At 45.7% G+C, this 24,241-nt stretch overlaps 1 protein-coding gene across 1 annotated transcript in view; it reads left to right on the top strand.

Moving 5' to 3' along the window:
* Window positions 1-24,241, top strand: part of ENPP1 (ectonucleotide pyrophosphatase/phosphodiesterase 1) — a 151,739-nt gene that overhangs the window by 114,918 nt on the left and 12,580 nt on the right. The window contains exons 19-21 of the mRNA XM_088443096.1: window positions 14,106-14,157; window positions 16,861-17,012; window positions 23,538-23,673. Of these exons, the coding sequence (XP_088299222.1) occupies window positions 14,106-14,157; window positions 16,861-17,012; window positions 23,538-23,673 (340 nt within the window). The remainder of the gene's footprint in view (window positions 1-14,105; window positions 14,158-16,860; window positions 17,013-23,537; window positions 23,674-24,241) is intronic.

Here is a 24,241-nt window from a genome sequence, read left to right on the forward strand (position 1 = left end):
AGGCTGCCACTGTAGCAACAATCTTGTCTAACTCTGTGCCAAACAAAATGCCCCCCATGAATGGAATGGATTCCAGGGCACTCTTAGACCCTGCATCTGCTTTCCAGTCTCTCAGCCAAAGGGCTCTCCGAGTCACAACTGATACCGCTGAAGCTTTAGAGGATAATATACCAGCATTCAAAGATGCCTCTCCCAAGTAGGATGCCACCTCCTTAACATAGGAGATAATCGTCAGCTGTTCCTTGGAAGCTTCTGGAAGAGCATTTTCCAGTGTCTTCATCCATTCCTCAATGGCTTTGGAAACCCAAGTTGTAGCCATGGCCGGGTGAGTAACAGCACCTGATAGAGAAAAGACTGACTTAAGACAGGCTTCAAGTTTCCTATCTGTGGGACAATTAAGAGAGGATGCAGATGGTATAGGCAATGTGGCACTCCTAACCAGATGTGTACCACATGTGCATCCACTGACAGAGAAACTTCTCATTTAGTGCAATGATCCAATGGAAAGGGGTATAAGGCTTCAATCTTTTTTGTAATATGGATTTTCTTATCCAGCGAATTCCATGCTTCCCCCATAAGATCCAAAAGGTGCTCAACGTTTAGTACAGCCTTGACGGCCCTAATCCGATAAGCAACATCTGCTGCTGGAAAATGGTCTTTATCCCTCGCAGGGAGATTTGTGAGAGGAATCCTGTGTATCCCCCCCCCCTCCCCCCATCTGATGTTGTACCAGAATCTGAAAGCTGGATGGTGTGTGAGACCAACCACCTTCTGGTCTTTGGCTGTACCAGCCTAGTCGCCTGCCGTGGCTGCTGAAAAGCTGCTAAGGACGAAGCCAGATTCTGACCTGAGTGAGCATACATGTCCATCCAGGACAGATGCATCGGGGCAAAAAATATAGTAGGTTGCAGCTGCTGATGGGACCCCAGCATTGCGGCCGGCCCAGGGGTCGCCAATCTGTCTGCAACCTGTGCCATAATCTGGGAAAAGGAAGCCCAAGGGGGCTCCTGCCCAGAATCTGGTAGGTTTGACTGATGTGGCGACTCCTTAAAACAGTGGCCACATAATCCATCCTGTATGAAATCATGTGGGGATAACTCCACTTTACAGGCCATACATGACACCAGCACAGAAGCATCAGCCACCTGTCTTTCAGCTTCTTTGGACATAATATCTCTCTTGCTATGCAAAGTCTGAGTACAAATGTGACAATGTTTCCCTAATATATCTCCCACCTGCAGCAGAGGGTGAAATGAGGAGAAACAGCAGTGATCAATCATGACTGACAGTTATTTAGAATAGGCAGCATAACACACAGCAGATTTCAAAAGTCACATACAATGCACATAGATACATAGTTGATAGATATATATATATATATATTATAAATATATGCACTAAGCTCTTTAGCAACTACCGATAGCCCAGGTAGTATATGGAGCTCTGTATGACCTGATCACCACAGGAGAAGCATATAGGGAGACTGAGCCAACCTCCTGAGAACCTAGCCACTGAGAGCACCTGAGAGTGGTCTCTGGCCGACTCATACAGAGGGAGGCTGGGAGGAGCAACCAGGACATGGGAAGTGTGTAACTGAACCTGCGTCTGGGTCGGGGGAGGGTCCACCATGGGATAGTGTACCTCCCCTTACGCTGTATGGATGCACCTGGCACACTGACATGGCCACCGTCATCAAGCTCCTAGCTGTCAGGATCCCTCATGTCCCGGTGGTCTAGTGCTGGCAACTGTTTACACACAGCTCTGCACCACATCGTCCTCCAGCTAGTCTCCACCACCGGAGGCATGGACTGCCACATGGTTCCCCGCATCAGAGGTCGTGGGTAACCCCTTACCTGCATCCTCGATGTTCCCAGTTGCAGTCCTGGGCTGGTTAAGCCCACCAAAATCACCAGTACCCTCACTGGTGTTGCAGCCTGGCGGGAGAAGACGGAGCGGCGACACGGGCGTCTTTCCAGACGCTTGGCTGCTTTATGTTCTCCCCTCCATCAGCACGCACTGCTACTCGGAACAAGTCCGCATGGTGCTCCTGCACCAAACAGCAAAAAACTAACTACCTGTGGCCAGGGGCAGGGTATGTATGGAGGGGGACCCTGGGAGCTGAAGCTTGTTAACTGTTTGGTGCCTGGATCACTCCAGCTACATACCCAAGGTCATTTCTGTGGACCCTATAGACCCTGAAGAAGAAAGATAAAGCCCTGGAGGGTGTTGACAAAAAAAATCTTTTTACTTTTCAGTCAAAAAGGAGCAGCAGAGCAAAAAGTAACTTTGGGTTTGTATACCCGGCCAGGTGCTTTTTCAATCAATATCTATGTCGTATATGACCTGAGCTGTGTTCACCGGTTGATAAGTTCAGCTCAATCAGTGCTGCAAGTAGAGTTCATTAAACCTTACAAAGGAAGTACCAGCAATATAAACAATCAGCCTAACTGGACATCTAGAGATCCAGGGTGTTTAGCTGGGTACACGCTAGACGATTTCTCAGACAATATGGCGAATTTGACAACCTATTTGGATAGTCTAATGTGTATGCACTATGCGCGCTGCTGCCCGGTGACATCGGGGTTGATCTATCGGCCATGCTTGGAAGGAGCGACCCAGCTGCCAACGCCAGGAAGGTGAATGGTGCAGGTGAACAACATATCGGGCGGGTGGACACCGGATTGTGCAGTGTGTACTGACTGCCCGATATATTGTGCCACTGCATCTACCGTCGCTGGGTAACACATACTCTTGTGTGTTTACAGCTTAAGTGGTGGCTAAAATACTGAATGAATGACATTACTTATCAAGCAGCCTGTTTTTGAACCTGCCTCTTCATGTCAGTAATGGGCTAGTAGCACCACACTACCAGCGTGACAGAGATTGCTGCCACACAGGCAGGGGTGGATCCAGGGTGGAGAGCGATAACCCCCCCCCTTCCCCCCAATGTCACACGTCTCCCCAGCCCACTTCCGCTACTAGCATACACGCTGCTACGTGCTGGGCTGTGGAGGGTCCAGGGACATTCCTGCTCTCTCTTCCTGCCTGATGTGCCACTGCATTGCTATATAGCGGCCAGCGATAGTGGGCATGGGAGAAGTGGAATGGGGTGTGGGTTGATTCCCTGATAGCCCCGTCTCCCCCAGCCCTTGGATCTACCTCTGCACACAACATAAGGAGTAGGTGGATGGGTCAGTACCTGAGGGGTGGAGGTGGTTTGATCAGAGCGTGTCTGTTCACACCTCTGACCAGAATGCTCCCATAATTTTTATAGCAGTGACCTACTGTGATCATTTGCAGCACACACCTTTTAAGAGTATTGGGTGGACTGTGGTTTGGGTTTTTTGCCAGGATCCCGGGAATGCCTACACAGATCAAAAAGGATCCTTTCTCTAAGTCTTTTTTTTAAATAAATTGCTCTTGTCAGGGTAGCTGTATTGTTTTTTTTTTGTTTGTTTGTTTGTTTTTTTACTGGTGTACTGCAGCCATATAAATATAGCATGACCGGGCCAGCTGGGACCTGTAATGTGCCAGTAAATAACACTATTGAATCAATTCTTTTACACAATTATTAAACCCCACACCCACTACTTTTAGTGGGCCTCGCTTCCCTAGGGATCCCAATCCTGTAATGAACCCATGCTCTTCGTCCCATCAATTTTTCCACTACCAGCTTAGGCTTAAATACCTAGTGTTACTTAGCACTTTGCGGGGGGAGCCCACACAATTTTTTTTTTCATTTACAGTTTTTAACAAAATTAATATAAAGAAGACTGCACGGATTCTAGGATCAGTGCTCCTTAACTGGATTTTAGAAGCTGACTGTGAGCAGTGACGTGTTCCATTTAGGTCAAAATTACCTTTTAGTAAATTTATACCACTTTTACACCAAAGACCCGGGTCTGACCAAGGATTTAGAACACGTTTCCAACCCGGCTCTCCGGAGCAGGTGAGCAGCGCTTCTTCCCCTCCCTCCCTCTCTGTGACCCTCTTACCTGACTCCGCAACAGTCCAGAGGAAGGAAGGGTGGGAGGGGTGCGCTGCTCCGTTCTGGTCAGGCCGGCCCTGGTTGCAGTGGATGTTTGGAGATTGTCCTCTCCAAGCGCCACTGAAGCCGGCCAATCAGCTAGCATGCGGCGTGACCCTGGTCATCATGACCTGGGTCACACTGTTTACACTGCAGGGTGACACGGGAACGACCCGTGCTTAACCCTGCAAGCTAGCTGTGTTGGATCCCCGGGTCACTGGATCCGGGTTGATCAGTTTACACTGACTAAAATGCCAGGTTGATGTGTGTTCACATGCATCAACCGGGGATTTTTAAGTTCGTGTAAGAGGGCCATTAGTGATTTAGAACCTGCCGTCAATCCATGGTGAGTCAGTTTCTATACCACTGACAACTTGCCACTTACTTTATGATCACCAAGGAAATACCGTGTAAGATCCCCAGAGTCATGCTGGCGATGTCTTCTGCCAATAACAGCCACCTGCTGTTCCCTTAGAGCTGGTTACGCTCACTGGTACTTAGGTGGCTGTCTGGTCTTAAACTCGGGACATTAGTGGCTTACGCAGTGCATCTGATGACCATATGCGGCTGGTGATAGTTCAGATGGCAAGGAGCAGCTTAATTGACTGAGGTGTGACTTTGGTGGCAGGATGCGTCTTTGAGAGCCAAGGTGCAGCTTGAGAGCTGGGGTGCGGCCTTGAGGGCCCAGATGAGACACTAGTGTCGAGATGCGGCTTTGAGAGCCGGGATGCGGCCTTGAGGACCGAGCTGCGACACTGTGCCAAGGTGTGGGCTTGAGGACTGAGCTGCGACATGGTGCCAAGGTGTAGCCTTGAGGGCCGTGGTGCGACACCGGTACCGAGGTGCGGCCTTGAGGGCCGAGGTGCCTTGGAAGCTGACAGAGGCCGCTAGGTGGTAATGCCGCAGATGCGGCGGGGTTGCAGACACATTTCAGATTAGAGGTGACTGCTGCTAGCTACAAATGTCCCAATAGGTTAGAACACTGCTGTAGATGGTAACAGCAGTGAGTGCTCTGTAGATGGTAGTATGTGTTACAGTAAAGACAATGGTCTCAGACAGATAAGAGCTCAACTGACAGAAACTGGGCATACACGTAGGGATATGCTATAACCGGCAAGATGGCGCTGGACCAGCAGGAATATAAAAGATATTGCATCAATGGCGTGCAAAGCAGAAAATTAGCAAATGGCCAACAGCTGCAAAGAAGCATGTCCGCCATTAGTCCCAGGAGTGACTGTGTCAGCCCGGTGTCTAGATCTCCTAGCAACCACAGGTGCCGTTCCAGTTCGGCGTCATACTCTGACCTCTGTCTTACCCAAAGTAGGAAAGCAGACTGCACAATGTTTAATCATTTTATCACATTTAATTTCTGATAACAATGCTTTTTGGGATAATTATCCTGTCCTTTATTTTATATGTAAATGTACTGTTGGTTGTGTTTAAGGCAAACATTTATCATTTAAATATTTGTCCAGACTGTGTGCTGATTCTTTTATGTTCACTTTCATGGACCTATGAATTACACCTTAAATCAAAATACATGAAATACAAACAAAATTAGTGTAGATTGGTTTTATACATCAGAAAACCACCACAGTGCAAAAAATTGGTTTAGAGGTGTTGCTTGTAATAAGTCCTTTGGCCAATATCTAGAATCACCAGGGAGACCCTTTTGGTGGTATTCTTACTCGAACAAGGATGTTTGTAGACATAACATAGATCACTCCAGGACCCTCTATATCCTTCACCTGTTGACCTCTCCATCAAATTGCATAAGATAAAAGAATGGATGGATACAGTATAAATCCGTTATTTTAAAAAAATAATAATAAAACACTCACCATAAAAAAATTAATACATCACTTCTATAACCTGTCCTCTGTACAGACAACCCTCTTGCCAGAAAGCAAATAATATGTAGCATCTAGTGGTATCCTCTAACACAAGTCTTGCAAACCTGTGGGCAGAGTCTATTCCCGTTAGTTGGTACTGCAATGGACCAGTACATGCTGTTTGTGGAGGTGATGAGTAGCCCCACTGATGTGTTTCAAATTCCTGTTTCTCAAAGTGGTGTGAGATAAGGAGAAGATAAAGAGCAGGGGTGTAACTAGAACTTTGTGGGCACCATAGCAAAATTTCTAAGGGCCTCCCCCCCAAGGCAGGTATCCACAACAGTGCCCCTCACCCTGTAGCAACTCACTGACTCCCCTCACCCTGTAGCACTTCTCACTCTCCTCACCATGTAGCAACTCACTCCCCTCAGCCTGTAGCAGCTCACTTCCTCACCTCATAGCACCTCACCTCATTGCACCTCACTCCCCTCACCCTGAAACACCTCACTGGCTCCCCTCACACTGTAGCACCCCACCCCCCCACACCTCATAGCACCTCACTCCCCTCACCATTTAGCACCTCACTCCCCTCACCCTGTAGCACCTCTCACTCTCCTCACCATGTAGCAACTCACTCCCCTCACCCTGTCGCAGCTCACTGGCTCCCCTCACACTGTAGCATCCCACCCCCTCCACACCTCATAGCACCTCTCACTCCCCTCACCCTGTAGCCCCTCACCTAATAGCACCTCACTCCCCTCACCCTTAAGCACCTCACTGGCTCCCCTCACACTGTAGCACCCCACCCCCTCCAAACCTCATAGCACCTCTCATTCCCCTCACCTCATAGCACCTCACTCCCCTACCCTGAAACACCTCACTGGCTCCCCTCACACTGTAGCAACCCCCCCCCACACCATAGCACCTCTCACTCCCCTCACCATTTAGCACCTCACTCCCCTCACCCTGTAGTCCCTCTCACTCTCCTCACCATGTAGCAACTCACTCCCCTCAGCCTGTAGCAGCTCACTTCCTCACCTCATAGCACCTCACTCCCCTCACCCTGTAGCCCCTCACCTCATAGCACCTCACTCCCCTCACCCTGAAGCACCTCACTGGCTCCCCTCACACTGTAGCACCCCACCCCCCCCCCACACCTCATAGCACCTCTCACTCCCCTCACCATTTAGCACCTCACTCCCCTCACCCTGTAGCACCTCTCACTCTCCTCACCATGTAGCAACTCACTCCCCTCACCCTGTAGCACCTCTCACTCTCCTCACCATGTAGCAACTCACTCCCCTCACCCTGTAGCAGCTCACTTCCTCACCTCATAGCACCTCTCACTCTCTTCACCCTGTAGCCCCTCACCTCATAGCACCTCACTCCCCTCACCCTGAAGCACCTCACTGGCTCCCCTCACACTGTAGCACCCCACCCCCCCCCCACACCTCATAGCACCTCTCACTCCCCTCACCATTTAGCACCTCACTCCCCTCACCCTGTAGCACCTCTCACTCTCCTCACCATGTAGCAACTCACTCCCCTCACCCTGTAGCACCTCTCACTCTCCTCACCATGTAGCAACTCACTCCCCTCACCCTGTAGCAGCTCACTTCCTCACCTCATAGCACCTCTCACTCTCTTCACCCTGTAGCCCCTCACCTCATAGCACCTCACTCCCCTCACCCTGAAGCACCTCACTGGCTCCCCTCACACTGTAGCATCCCACCCCCTCCACACCTCATAGCACCTCTCACTCCCCTCACCCTGTAGCCCCTCACCTCATAGCACCTCACTCCCCTCACCATGAAGCACCTCACTGGCTCCCCTCACACTGTAGCACCCCACCCCCTCCAAACCTCATAGCACCTCTCATTCCCCTCACCTCATAGCACCTCAGTCCCCTCACCCTGAAACACCTCACTGGCTCCCCTCACACTGTAGCAACCCCCCCCCCCCACACCATAGCACCTCTCACTCCCCTCACCATTTAGCACCTCACTCCCCTCACCCTGTAGTCCCTCTCACTCTCCTCACCATGTAGCAACTCACTCCCCTCAGCCTGTAGCAGCTCACTTCCTCACCTCATAGCACCTCACTCCCCTCACCCTGTAGCCCCTCACCTCATAGCACCTCTCACTGGCTCCCCTCACACTGTAGCACCCCCCCCCACACACCTCATAGCACCTCTCACTCCCCTCACCATTTAGCACCTCACTCCCCTCACCCTGTAGCACCCCTCACTCTCCTCACCATGTAGCAACTCACTCCCCTCACCCTGTAGCACCTCTCACTCTCCTCACCATGTAGCAACTCACTCCCCTCACCCTGTAGCAGCTCACTTCCTCACCTCATAGCACCTCTCACTCCCCTCACCCTGTAGCCCCTCACCTCATAGCACCTCACTCCCCTCACCCTGAAGCACCTCACTGGCTCCCCTCACACTGTAGCACCCCCCCACACACCTCATAGCACCTCTCACTCCCCTCACCATTTAGCACCTCACTCCCCTCACCCTGTAGTACCTCACTCCCCCCACACCTCATAGCAACTCACTGAGTCACTCCCCTCACCATGTAGCACCAGGCACCTCACTCCACTCACCCTGTAGCACCTCTCACTCTCCTCACCATGTAGCAACTCACTCCCCTCACCCTGTAGCACCTCTCACTCTCCTCACCATGTAGCAACTCACTCCCCTCACCCTGTAGCAGCTCACTTCCTCACCTCATAGCACCTCTCACTCTCCTCACCCTGTAGCCCCTCACCTCATAGCACCTCACTCCCCTCACCCTGAAGCACCTCACTGGCTCCCCTCACACTGTAGCACCCCCCCCACACACCTCATAGCACCTCTCACTCCCCTCACCATTTAGCACCTCACTCCCCTCACCCTGTAGTACCTCACTCCCCCCACACCTCATAGCACCTCACTGAGTCACTCCCCTCACCATGTAGCACCAGGCACCTCACTCCACTCACCCTGTAGCACCTCACTCCCCTCACCTCATAGCACCTCTCACTCCCCTCATCCTGCAGCACCTCACTCACCTCACCGGCAGCAGCGGTAGGGAGGGGAGTATTGTTTGGATCAGCAGTGGGACTCGGGTGTGGTCCCGGGTGTACTCACCATCATCAGCAGCGTAGTCCGTCTGGTCTGTCCGAGTCCCAATGCCAGGTTCTCCTGCACTGCTTCCGGACTCACGTGATGACGTCATCATCTTGTGAGTCTTTGGCATCTTGCGAGCTCTCCTCAGTTCGGGACTCCCGGTGAGACCCGAACAGATCTTTAAATAAACTTCTATGAAATAATAAAAATTATATTGAAATTAACTTTAAAAAAAACTGAAAAAAAAAAAAAAGTTCAGATTCCACACTTGGCAGAGCCCAGATGTTTTGCATTTACCTGCTAATTGCACTTGTGTACTATATTGGAATAAAGGCCTGTTAACCCACACAGTTTTTCTCATTTCAAAATCTAGTATCACTGTAGTGAAATCAATAAAAAAATGTATTGGGTGTACAAGCAATTAAGCATAATTGAAGATCAAGGCACTTAGAAAAACATTTCTCCCTACTACATTTTCCATATACTTTCCTTTCTGGAAGGAGCAGGTTTAAGGTCTGTGGGGGCCCCTTGGCAACAAACATGTGGGGGCCCCTATTAAATGTGACGAACGTATGCGCAATGGGGACCTTATGCAGAGCCCCCAGTAGTGTCAGTGCCCACAGTGGTAGTGCCCTGTATGCAGAGCCCACAGTAGTAGTGCCCTTTATGCAGTGCACCCAGTAGTAGTGCCCCATGTAGTTATGTCCCCAGTAGTAATGTCCTGTGGTAATGTCCCCAATAGTAATGCCCCCTGTATACAGTAAATACCCCCAGTAGTAATACCCCTGTAGTTGTGCCCCCAGTAGTAATGCCCCTGTGGTAATGTCCCCAAAAGTAATGCCCCCTGTATGCAGTAAATGCCCCCAGTAGTAATACCCCTATAGTTGTGCCCCCGAGTAGTAATGCCCTGTATGTGCCCAATAGTAATGCGCTAGTTGTAATGCCCTCTGTGTAAATGCTCCCAGTAGTAATACCCCTGTAGTAGTGTCCCCAGTAGTAATGCCCCCAGTAGTCATGCCCCCTGTGGTATTGGCCCCAGTAGTAATGCCCCCTGCAGTACCCTCTGTATAAATGCCCCCAGTACTAATGCCCCTGTATTTGTGCCCCCAATAGTAATGCTCCCTCTATAGTAGTGCCCCCGAGTGATGCTTCCAATATTAATGCCCCCCCCAAGTAATGCCCCCAGTAGAAAATCCGCTTGCACAACAAATGAAAAAAAGCTAATACTTACCTTAAGCCTGCTCCCGCATCTGCTGCCATCCATGTCCAGTCCGCTCAGCTGCTCCTCTGTACCATTGGAGCAACGTCATGATTTCTCTCCCATGGTGCACTGCGAGAGCTGGAACGCTGGAGCTCACGGGTGAGCTCCAGTCTCTGGCTACCTCTGTGGGGAAGGAGCCGGGCGCCAGCTGGTTGGAATCTCAGTGGGCGCCTGGCAAATGGAGCCTCCCAGTGGCGCCGGGGTTAAGTTCCCGGAGGAGGCGGAGCTGGTTCAGTCTCCTCTGGCCCACTTTAACCCCGATTGGTGTGGAGACTCTTCACGTATGGGGGCCCAGGGACGACCGCCCCTGTCGCCCCCTTCCCCCCGTTAATCCGGCCCTAGGAAGGAAGGTTGTCTGTAATGATGATGGGTTATAGAAGTGATGCTTTCATTATTTAATTGTCTCTTTTAAAGAATTATATTATTTTTAGATAAAAACAAAACAAATTTCCACTATTTCCACTCCATATGTAATTTGATGGAGAGTTCAGAATATAAGAGGGCCCTGGAGTGATTTATGATATGCCTACAAACATCCTGGTTCTAGTAAGAAAAATATCATAAGGGTGTCTCTGGTGAATATTTTTTTTTTTAATTATCTTTATTGCACAAATATTCTATATACAAAAGTTTCATTTTCTAAAATTCACGGGTTAGAGAGTTTTTCCTACTCTTAACATAGCCCTTATGTATTCCATATTGTAATTGCATCGTCCCCATTTCATTCCATCTGATTAAAGAGAAGCATTCTCTAGTTCTAGCCTGGATTGGCAGAGATAAAGTTTTGATGTATCCTCTTTTCTTTGAGTTTCTTTCCTTCTGGAGGATGCCTCTAACCAATCCATGTGGTGTGAAAGATATAGTAGAGCTTCTCGAGGAACAAAGACATAGGGGGACTTGGTAGGTGAACCCACGTTTGCAAGATTGATTTTTTTTTGCAGCTGCAGAAATTGCTAGAAGTATTTTCCGGCTTCCCAATGTGTATCCCTTACCCTTAGGCATTATACTGAATATAGCCCATTCTGCATTTATCTGGAAGTCTTTTTCCACATATAAATTTATAAAACCTCCTGTTTTTCTCCAGAACCGGCTTATGGGCCTGATTCAGAGCCGGACGCTATTTGCGTTCGCTCGTCCAGAAAAAGGGGGTGGCTATTTAAATTAACCGTTCGCTCTTTGCGGTCTGTTGACGCTTCTATGTCTGAATGAGCGAACAAAACATGCGAACGCAATTTTGAAAAAAACGCCCCCTGGCCGCACGCATCATACGTCATGTCCGCTATTTATTAGATTAATCGAGTACATCGGACGGCGTATGAACTGCTCGCTATTCTTGTGGTTGGTTTTTCCTACCGCAATCATGCGAGCAGTTCTAACTATAAAACAACCAAGTGACGTGATCGATGACACTACTTTAGTAATTATGCACACCCTTAAAACGCCCGTTTTGACCTTTAGGCACGCCTGCGTTCTGATCTCCACTCCCCGTTTTCAAGCACCTTCCCCTGTTACCACCCACAAACGCCTCATTCTGTCACTCAAAATAGCAGGCATTCGCTATTTAGCGAGCACACGATTTTCGGCCGCACTGACTGGTTCGCGCATGCGTATTAAAATCCGTATGCATGCGCAGTTGTGCGAACATCAGTCGGAACGAACGAGCGGCCGCTTACGAGCGGCTCTGAATCAGGCCCTATGATCGGACAGTCCCATAAGCAATGGGCTAGGTCAGCGCCTCTCATTCCACATTTTACACATTTACAGGAGGTTGATAATCCCATCTCCCTGCATATCAGTGGGGAGAGAGATACCCTATGATATATTGTAAAAAACATAAAAGAAGTAGCACAGAGTCAGCACAAATGTTATGGTATACCGTTTACACAAGGTGACATTTGTGATTCGTGTATAGTCTGCTAATTTTTTATTTATTCTTTTGTGCTTTATTTTCTGTCTTTCTTTATTGGTTAAACATTTATAATTCTTGGCTGAATACGTGTATTTGATTCATACATTGGCATGTGGTGGTTAATAGGATTATGAAGCTCTGCAGTGACCAGGGTGGAGAGGACACCTTAAATGTGATCCTGGTGGGTGACCAATTTAAATCTGTGCCTGACTGTCCCTGGAATGGGATTCTTGACAGTATACAAAAGGAAACCATTTCTAAGGGGTCATACTGAGGAGTGTCAATAGTATGCGTTGACCAATACAAGGAAAATCACAAGATCACTTTCTACAAAGTGGAAGAGGAAAGGATGGTTTAATCTGAATAAAACTTTTTTTTTTTATTACAAAAAACAAATGGCACAGTAGAGCTCATTTTGAACTGGATTGTGGCTTCTACTAATTTCTAGTTGACTTAATCTGAGATCTAAATATCTTTACGGCTAATTTTTTATTTCACTTCACACTTATTATCTAGTTATGATGAGCTTGATCTAAAGCTGTGGTTCTCAACTCAAGTCCTCATATACCGCCAACAGGTCATGTTTTGTGGATTTCTTTAATCATGCACAGATGAGTTCATCTATTTTGCCGGGTCTGCTATTATTCCACCTGCTTCCACAGACAGATCTCCTCAATACATGCAAAAGGCCTGGGAGCCCTAGTGAGCCTGTATTGAGTAGCTCAGAAGATGTGGCTGCCAAAGTGCAGAATTGGAGATTGCCTGTCTCCAATACAAAAACGGCTAAAACAAAGAAATACTGCAAAGGCGCTATACCAACTAGAGCATAATATCAGACCAAATTAAAAAGTGATAATACAATGTTTATTAAACATGAATAGGTACCATAGATTAATGACAATTACTCCCGGGAGCACATATATTACATATAATACATAAAAACAGCACTGTTCATAGTCGGCATGAATTATTGAAGTCAAACCCAAATAAAAAGTCAGAAAAATTCTGATCCATACAGCTAAAGTGGAAGAGAAATCACAATGGCAATAAAGTGTCCAATGTTTGTTGGAATAAGGGTAAGTCTCCACACTAATGCATAGAGATCCGCAAGTGGGGTGGAGTATTGAATGATGGTAAGTGAGCAGTATGCTCTGAATACTCACTCCGCTAATGTCCACTACCAGACTGAAAAAGGTAAGGAGGCTGCAGGGTAATCCTCTATGTTAAGCTCCAATGTGAGGTTGGGACAGCGTGGGTCCAGCGGCTCCTGTAATGATGAGCTGGCTCAGCTGCAAGCGGGTTGCCCCGGGAGTCGACTCAACACAGTCATTCTCACCTGACCGCTGTGAGTAGGTCCGCACACAGGCTGTGTCCACCGGATAAGTCCGTGGATGAAAGGCTTGCTCCAGCAAGATTTTAAGTGTGCGACAAATGATGAATAGCCTCCAAATGGAGAAACACCTAGGGCTCCGACACGTTTCCCTGTGCTGCATGGCTTTATCAAGAAGCAGGTGTCAATACATGACTTGTTGTGGGGGTACCTGGGGGTTGAGGTTTGCAACCACTGGTCTAGAGCAACGTCGTATGTATAATTTCTTACATTGAATGGAGCATGTGCTGCATGGTAATGATTAACGTAATTGCCATGCATGCATGCTCTCGCTATGCCCCAACTCCTGGAACAGAAACGCCCACTGGTAGGGCACGTGAGAGAGTGAAAATGCACTGTCTTACTCCATTTCTTAGTACATAGCCACCTTTATTCCCGAATGTAATGCCTTGCATGGCAATGTTGAGCCATACATATGATGCTTACAGGCAAGATAAGTAGGCACAAAATCTGGTTTGATTAAAGAGAAATGCAATTTGATCCATGGTAATCCATTACAATTTATTTATTGTTTATTTTTGGAAACATGACCGCATACAGAAGTAATACAGTAATCCTTTTACCTATCTTGCAGACTCTAACAGAAGGTGGATTTAAGAAACAGTTAATACTTACACCTCAGCAAGGTAATAATAGCTAAAGTAAGGTTATTGTTGTTAATGATAGCCTGGGAGATGTGAGACCAATCCAGTGAGAGACCAGGGTCAGAGAAGGCTCTTGTGCAAGAACAGTGCTCATGTGCCCTATGTATCACACATATATCCTCTCTGTGCTGAGTTCCATATTCCAGCAACATAGCCAATGATTGCCTAGAAAGCTGCAATAAGCCCTGTGATAATGCCTAGCAATAGCCAGTATGCATGGTAATAAGCCCTGTATTAATGCTTAGCAATATGTAGAATGCAAAATATAAGCCTTGCAAAAATACCTAGCAAGATGTAGTATGCACTGTAATAAGCCCTATAATAATGCCTAGCAAGAGGTAATTATCCAGTTTGTATGCCCAGTACCTTACACGGGATAAGTATGATTTACCGCTGGACCTAAGTCCGGCGGTTCAAATCGCGGCGCCGGAAGAGCGGCAGTAAAGATCCCGACAAGGTAAGTAAATTAACTATTTATAACCCTCCCCCTCCTTTAGGGGTGCCTAACTCTAACCTCCCCCCTAGTGCCTAAACCTAACCCCCCCCTCTCCCCGCAGCCTAATACTAACCCACCCGGGGGGGAGCTTAACCCTAACCACCCTCAGGAGCACCTAACCTAACCAACCCCCCCCCCGCGCGGCTGTCCGGCGGTCAGCATTACGATCGTCTGCTTCCTAACTACATCCCCCTTATACAGCTACATGTCATCATAGTAACTGATTTAATAAACTCAATAATTGCCAACACACATGACATATGCAAATTAGTAATGTGAGATGTTATTTGCATCTGTAAGTCAGCAGCTGGTAATAATGACCAGTAGTTACATCCCTGAATGGCAGATGCTCAGGAACTGTAAGAAATGCACAGCAACAATTGACATATGGCAAGTAAATTACCCATATGTAGCAATTTGACTATGTATTTAATAAACTTTGTAATGTCTCAATGGTGCATTACTTAGCAACCGACTAATTAAATACATGTTTTAATTTTAAACCCCTATGAAATACCACAATGTTTCACAAACTGTCTTTTAGTATACCTCTATGCATTATCTATAGACTTACAGCCTCCTTCACCCCACAACCCTACATTAGAATTCTTTACCTATGTTGCTACCTACTACTCCCCTCTAACACTCATGAACTTTAATTGCAATATACTCAACTTGGCAGTAATGTATTGACATTGACATTGTTGAATTTTGTAGCAGTTTCAAATGAAATAATAAACAAATACTGGGTGGCAAACAGTGCGCTTCAAAAAGTGGGAAAAGCTGCAAAGGGTTCTGGTGTACACCTTGTAAGAAACACCATATATAGACTAGAGAAATAAAGAAAAAAACCCTGCGCAAAACCTCTGGTTAAGGGTACAGTCCTTAATCAAGTCAATAATTATGTCCACTCGTTCAAAATTCAAGGACAACGTAAATCCAATGTTCCTAAATGTGAGTTATAAAAGAACCTTCAAAAATTCCAGAATATAGGTAAGTTAATAAATAGATAAATCTTCTCAGAGTCCAATCAATCTGCCCAAAGAACTTGTCACTTCCTCCTCTTCACACAACAGAATAACACCTCTTGTTCCTCAAATGATAAAAGGGAACAAAAAAGGGTCGCAATAGTGTGATACAATTTTTATTAGTGATAAATTTCTATTTATAAAACAATTGTTAGGCAGCGTACCAAAAGACCAGGTGTATACAAACACCATCAAGCGTTTAGTATTACGTTAACAGGGTACCTCCTGGGACCAAGAATCCACCTGCTTTGTCCTAGTCTGGATGGCCACCCCTTCACAAGTCCACCACCGCGTTTCTGCTCTAGAAAGCCTTTGACAAAGGCTTTCAAACAATTTTCTTCGTCTGAATCTCTACAATGTTTACATTCAATCGTAGATCTTGCAGAACCACATCTTAATGATGATGTAGTAAAATCTCAAAATATATGGCTCCAGAAATGTGTTGCCTGCAATAACTCTTCCAAAAAGTGGAATGTTATTGGAGAAAATCTTCTACCTTTCATGCCTTTCTCAGATATGCTTATATATACCACTAGTAATGCTCAGCACACCGCAATATAAATATACAGGCCCCACAGAGCTGTATCTCTGGTCCTGGACAATCAACCCTTTGCATTGAAATGTTTTTCTTACTTGCATTTAACTGATCAAACCTACAATCTTAAGCCAGCCATACACTGTGCGATATAGTAGCCAATCCGACGGATTGGCACAATATAGCTACTATTTCGTACCGTGTATGGGCATGATATAATCCCGTGCGAGCTCCCATGGCGCCGTACATCTCATCCCCAGGTTTTACGGAAAATTCACTCAATCTGGGGATGCGATGTATGACCACCTGTTACGCTATGCGGGTGAGGGAGGGAGGTGTTGGCATATCGGGTGGTCGGCCACCTCTTCGCTCCGTGTGTGGGGACCGCCCAATATGTCAGGCATTGGATCGGGCGTCGTCATACATGGTGCATATCGCACTGTGTATGCCCCGCTAAATTGTTTGCTACGTATTAGAAGACTCTTGTGTTATTTCATCTGTTCCATAGGTTCAGTGACCTTGTAAAGTTTTTGCTAATATTTTAAAGTGATTACTCTGCATGAAATATGTATAATAATGTAAATTTATTTGTTGGGTATTTTGTTAATTGTTTTTGTTTCTTTAAGAGTCTAACACTATAAAGCACAATCTGCCATTTGGAAGACCAACATTTTTGCAAAACAGCAGCTATTGTATCTTGTACCATGACAAGTATGTGAGTGGGTACAACTACAATCTTAAGATGCCTCTGTGGAGTTCATATACAATTGGAAAAAGTGTAAGTTTTAGCCTTTTTCACTGAAAAGTATATTAATCAGCAAATATTGGATGAATACTGTTAGTATTAAATATTTGTGGCAAATAAGTCTCAAAATATATTAAAAAAAACATGTTATGTTGAACATTTAATTAAAAGCAAATATATATTTTTTTGAAAATCTCATTTAGCAGATTATGTATCTTAAAAAAGTAATGTTTATAAAGTTTTACTATAATAAAAAATTAAACATTTGCCTATTTCAGTTAATTTTCATAATCTATATATGAGCTGGCCCAAAGTGAAGCAGTCTTGAAAGATTGACCACATGGTGGCACAGTGGTTAGCTTGGCTGCCTTACGCACTGCTGTCATGAGTTTCACTCCTGCCCAGGGATCTATCTGTGTGAAGCTGTGTGTTCTCCTGTGTTGCATGGATTTCCTCTTGGGTACTCTGGTTTCATCCTACACTCCAAAATCATACTTATAGGTGTGCGTGCGTGTGTGTTTTTTACGGAATTCAGACTTTAAGCTCCAATGAAGCAGGAACTGATGTGACCAATATTTTGTCTATATAGTGCTATGCAATGGGTAGCACTATATAAATAAATGTGAATATTATCATCTTCTATATGGCACCACAAGGGGTATGTAGCAGTTTACAAAGTGCACTAACAGATACAATACAGACATAACACGATATAGAGGTCTATGTATCAAGATTTTTTTTCAAAAAATTATGTAGGAACAGCACTAATTTTATGATCTTCTGATCTCTCTCAGCAGCCTCTGGCCGGTGGCGGAGGCAAACACAGTCCCTGATTCAGCACAAAACAGAACTGCAAAGCTGCACGCAAGCAGCTTTGCAATTCCATCCTTGCAATTATGGTAATGCAGCAGGAGGCGGGTGTTACCAGCAAGAATTAAGTACTAACTCTGGAATAAGCCTTTTCCAATTGAATTCCGCCTTAAGCGGGAGCGTCCTTACACACGTTAAGTTCCATTTTTTATCTGGCTAATTGAATTCGGCCCTATATTATTTTGCTATAAAATCGGTCATTCTGAGTTCAGCTCTTTAAATGCATGTAAAAATATTTTTCACAAACATTGTTCACCTAATCATCGTCGTCATATATTTGTATAGCACAAATACTGCAGCACCAGAAGTCAATATACAAATACATGAACACAAATAAAGCAAATATAAGTAGACTTGCACAGCTACGATGACAAGTAGCACAAAACAAATAAAGATTTCACACGTATAAATGTATTGTTGCAGAGTAAGACTCACTAACATTTTGAGGGAACACTTGAAAGATTGGTTGAGAGGAAATTTCATTGGTGGGGAGCAGTAGGGGAGAATTAATGGAGGTGGGAGTGAGTGGAGGTTATGAGACGGTGGGAGGTGCGTAGATCAGAGACATAGCACAGAGGTTCAGCTGGGGTGTATCTAGTGATGAGGTCAGAGATGTATGAAGGGGAAGCATTTGTGGGGGCATTGTAGCTGACGGTAATCAGGGCGTGACCATTACAGTGGGCATTATAAAAGGTCACAGTAGGTACAGATGTGTCCTCATACTCCTAGCCTCAACGTGACTGAGCTGTTCAGAGAGGTGTAGCGTACTGTCTTTTTCTTTAAATTTTGCATCTTATATGCATTGCAGATGCAGCAAAACACCACTCTGTACTAGAGACACTGGGCTCTGACTTTATCCGCACAGAAATTAGTAATTAAACACCTACAAAGTCACAGATGAAGCACAACAGAACTTGGCAAAGACATGGTCACTGCATCATAGCATCATAGCACTTGTATACAGATTCAGACTCATTCACACACAAATGTACAAATTTAGCACATCAAGTTAATCAGTGCAATCTAGCAAAGTAGTTTAATCGCTTCCAGTTGTTTTATTCATGTAAATAAGACTCTTTGAGTGAAAGTGAAGTTTGGCAAGGTTGAGTTGTCTGGCAGTTGGCATGCTGAGGGGCTGTTTGGCATGACTGAAGCTACAGCGCATAAGGACACATCTGTGATGAGTTTAGGGGCAGCAGTTCTACTTGGGTTGTCAGTATGGATGTTTAAATCCCCTCAAAATGAGAGTGGATAGTTTGCTGAAAGGAAGTGGAAAACTGGGCAGAGAAATTGTTGTGCAATTTGGAGGTAGTGCTCGGGGGGTGGTAGATGTGATGAAGGAGATAGGATCAAGGGGATTAAAATTACAGTGAGGGATGGGAGACTGAAGGAGTAAAGAGTAATGGTCATACGTGCATGTGATCTTGCGGTAACTTAATCTAGGATTCCAGGGTGCACAAAAAAATGGTAGTTATGTGTGAGCAGACATGTGATTGTGGTTGGACGTGCAAGGTTGGAAGTGTTATGGCAGAGGAAGGAGAGTGAAGCGATAGTGGTGATTGGGTTGGGCAGGGCCAGAACTCACCACCTAGTGCGCAGAGCCTAGGGAGCTGCACTGTCAGGGCTGCTGAGATGTGGGGGAGTGGGTATTACTTGCCCTGGCGGATAGGAAGGGCTCAGGTTGGCTGCACCTCTGCTCCTACTGCTGCACGCTGTATAGCAGTGGAATGGCAGCTGTACATCTGGCAGGGAGAGAGGAGACTGCTGATACTCAACGACAGCAGCCTCCCTCCCCAGCCCAGCACATGCTGCTTTGTGCTGTGCTGTGGAGAGATCAGGGTAGTTGCTGTCACAGCAGTCTCCTCTCACTGCCCGGTGTGCTGCTGCTACTGCTCTGATATACAGTGGCAAGTGGTAGTAGGCAGAGAAGTGCCACAGGTGGGGGAAATTGCACTTACCCCCCCCCTTTCTCCCTGGAACCACTCTGATGCTGCTGCATAGTATCTTTATTAAAAAAAATTGGAAGGGCGTGCCCACACCTTTGCCACATCCCCAATACCTGACAGCCCTGGGCACCATCACTGCCCCATGGCACAGACAATTTTGGCTTTCAGGGTATCTGGAAATCACTGGGCATGCACCTTGCAGCCTGTAGAACTGCCCGGAGTGCACACAGTGAAAAATCACCCTGCTTCGAGGAGGATGAGGAAGAGAGGGTATTGGTGAGTGAAGGGGTACAACTGGTTGAGGAGGTGGTGATTGTGGAGGTAGCAGAGCATTTTTAAGCAGTGTGCAGAGGATAGAAGGTAATAGTGCGGCTGATCTTCAAAAAGAAAGGGCTGGTGGAGAGAAGGTAGGGGACATGTCGGAAGGGGAGAGAGTTATGCTGGGTATAGACTATACAATTATCTGTCAGATACCTGTCCAATCTGGCTGGTTGGAATAAAAACCTGGTAATGTATGGGAGCAAATGACAATTGTCCATTTGCTCACAAACACTGGAAAATAGACAAAAATGTTTATTCAGACAAATTGGTTAAAACACACAAATTTAACCAATTTGAACAATTGTTTTTTTGTCCATTTTCCAGTGTTTAAAACCATATGATCAACTGTCATTTGCTCCCATACATTACAAGGTTTTCATTCCAACCAGCCAGATTGGACAGATATCTGACAGATAATTGTATAGTGTATGCCCAGTATTAGTAGGGAGTGTAGGGAGATCTAAAGGTAGTAGAAGAGACGTGAGATGAAGTGTAAAGCTGCATACACACTGAACGATGTGCTGTTTGAACGATATTGGTAAGATTTCCCAGGAACTTTCTGTAGTGCAGGACAAATGATATTGGGTGTACATGCGGATAGATATCTTTCAGTGAAGTCATCCTGCCACATCTCTGATCAGGCAATTCCTGATGATATTGTCCAAATTGGCCTGCATGCACGGACGACCAAAGATATCGTTATCGTCCGGAGGGAGCGCACATCATTGGTCGTTCATTGCATACACACGAAACGATATGCACGATATATCGTTGAACAATATCGTTATCGTTCAAAGATATTGTCTCGTGTGTATGTCCCTTAAGAGATCTGCCAGAGCATGGAAAGTATAGGAGGGTGAGTGTATAGATCCAGGGAACTGAATAGAAGGGAGATGAAGTACGAGTGATAGACGAAGGTGAGGGAAGATTAGAAGGAGTGAGGAAAGGAGGACAACTATATGGCCAAGGAATAAGGCAAATAAGCAAAGTAGAGAGATGTGTTACAGGTCACAAGGTCCAGGTAGTGAGATGAGAATTGATGAATCTGGATGTAACAGCTGAAGATTGTTGCTTGTAGCTCTGAACTGTGATATTTACAATTATGTAGAGCCTGGTTCAGGTTTGCACGCAAGTTGGATATAAATGAATGTTGATATTTGCCTGTATGCAGATACTTATTCATATGCAGAGTTGCACGTATTTGTGTGGCCGCAATGCCCTGTTCCATCTGCTGGAGAAAGTAGCTGTCATTATCTGTGCACATTTGCACCAGCCCTTTACATTGTTCAAGAGATCCATCCAAAATCCAATACATCTAGGTACTCCCTTAGAACACTTAGGGGTCTATGTACTAAGCCTTATACCCCTTTTCCACCTAAATTCCGGGTCTGACCCGGAGTTGGAACAAAGTTCCTATCCGGATCAGACCCAGAATTTTGCCGGTGCCGACTCGGGATATTCCCGAGTCAGCGCCGCTCACACCGCAGTCGGGTCTGCATAGACCCGGCTTTTGCGGAGTCAAAGTGGTCGCTTGGAGATGACGTCATCTCCAAGCGCCACTGAAGCCGGACCAATCGGCCGGCTAGCAGCGCACTCCAGGTCATCGTGACCCGGAGTGCGCTGTTCTCACAACAGGGTTTCACGGGCTACGCCCATGTTAAACCCTGCTAGTTACCTGGGTTGGATTGCCGGGTCACTCGACCCGGCGATCCAACTCTCTCCCCTTTTACACCAGGGAGCTGCCCGGGTTAACCCTTCAAAAACCCGGGTTTTAGCTCCAGTGTAAAAGGGGTATTAGAGAGATAAAGTACCAACCAATCAGCTCCTGCAATTTTTCAAACAATCTATAAAGTGACAGGAGCTGATTTGGTTGGTACTTTGTCTCTCTCCACTTTATCTTTCTCAATGGCTTAGTACATAGACCCCTTAGAATGCTCAGTTGCCTGCCAATTATACCCATTCAGGTGGAGATATGACTGAAATGCTGACAACTCTTAACCACTGTGTAGTTGACCCTAGTTACGTATGCCCGTCAAAGATGCAGATGCATATGCAGTGCAAAAAAAGTCACAATAACCATCCACAGAACGGACTAGTGTTCAACTCTGTATCAGGCACTTAGTGAGGAAATGGTAATTACATCTGCCTAATGCTAAAATAGGGAAAATAATGTAAAGTAAAAAAACATAAATTGTCATTATCAATTAGCAGTCTGGTAATTGCATGGCCTAATCTGATCACCGAATAACTATGAACACCTGAATATTTTCAGTCCAACCACTAAAGGGACTCATACATCAGCAATCAGAAAAACATTCACAGATTGTGATTTATTTTTTTCATCCAATTTAAAGATTCCACAATCCAACAATCTGCACCCATACATTACTGATATTTTTCTGTGATTTGCAGATTATTTTCAGCAGACACATATCTGCCAATCTTGAAAGGCCCATCATTTTCTAGTAATGGTCTGCAAATCTGCTGATTGTTCTCATACACTAGAAATCTACAGGCTCAATTGGTGAAATCCAACATGTTGGACAACCTGATTCACCAATTCCAATCACTTTTTGGTTGAAATCTCCGATCTGTGAACCCCATACATTGCAGAATTTTTTACACAATCAGCTGAAAAATGGACAATTGCTCCAATTAATTGCTGTTGTAGGAGGGCCTTTACTTATAACTTTTGTATTCTGACTATGTTGTATCCTATTGTGATACCGCATTTATACCTAAATTCCGTGTCTGTCCCGGAGGTTGCAACAGGGTTCCAAACCGGATCAGACCCGGAATTTAGCCGACCCAGGATGTTGCAGAGTCTGCGCCGTTCACACCGGAGCCGGGTCTGCAGTGACCCGGCTCTTCCAGCGTGGAAGTGGACGCTTGGAGATGACGTCATCTCCAAGCGCCACTGAAGCTGGCCAATCGGCCGGCATGCGGTGCGCTCCAGGTCATCGTGACCCGGATCGCGCCGTGTGCACTGCAGGGTTTCACGGGTCATTCCCGTGTTAAACCCTGCAAGTTACCTTGGTTGGTTTGCCGGGCCACTAGACCTGGGAATCCAACCCTCTCCCCTTTTACACCAAGGAGCTACCCGGGTTAACCCTGCAATAACACGGGTTTTAGCTCTGGTGTAAAAGGGGTATTACTTACACATGAAAGAATACTTTTTAAGGAAAGGGTTTATCCTGTCAAGTGGATGACAATGCTCTAATAATATAATTCACGGTACCACAGGGATGTCATTTTTAAAACTTAAGAGTTCTTAAATAAAAATATCTCCACAATGAAGAAGGAAATGATGACTTCCTTCTGGTGTACTCTTTTATGTTAGAGCAATACTTATTATTATATTAACTTAATGTGTTTTTGCAAGTTTGAACTTCTGAACTGTGATGTCTCTAATGTTTATTAGGAATTTGTGTCTGCTTCCGTGGAAAAGGATTCTTCCTGTTTATTTGTAGATGTTCGAATCCCACCCGACCAAGGTCAAAATTGTCAATTTTACCATGATCATACGTCTCTGCAAGAGGGATTTCTTTTTCCTTCAAGTAACTATACTATTTTAATCTGCTCTAATCAATCACAATTTTGGTTTCAGTGAAGTGGCACAACTGTTTAAACAATACATTTAAATTACTAAACAATGTGCATGAGTTATTGACGAGAGAGAAAGTACCAACCAATCAGCTCCTAACTGTCATTTTTCAAACACAGCCTGTAACGTGACAGTTAGGAGCTGAGTGGCTGGTACTTTAAACTCTCTCCACTTTATCTCTCTCCAAAACTTAGTACATCTCCCCCATAGTCTTTTAAAGTAATGGCTTCATTATATTTGATGTTAAACTGCTTCTGCCACAAACACATGAGAAAATAGTTCTCTTTAGCCTACAAGTGACTTCCAGTTTGGAATGAGGGTCATATGGTGATGTCAACACACATCAAATGTCAGTACACATTAACCTGACAGATAAATATATGTTGTGTTAATTGTTTGGTGAAGTGTCAGTTTGTGACCTCTATAGTGAATAGAATGTCTGTATAAAAGTTTTATTCTGCCTGCAGCTCAGTCTGAATTTAGGAGCTCATTCAGACCCGGACGCTAAGCTGCGCCCTCTC

Source organism: Taudactylus pleione, unplaced genomic scaffold, assembly GCF_031769625.1.
Source record: "Taudactylus pleione unplaced genomic scaffold, aTauple2 ptg000326l, whole genome shotgun sequence".
Classification (NCBI taxonomy): domain Eukaryota; kingdom Metazoa; phylum Chordata; class Amphibia; order Anura; family Myobatrachidae; genus Taudactylus; species Taudactylus pleione.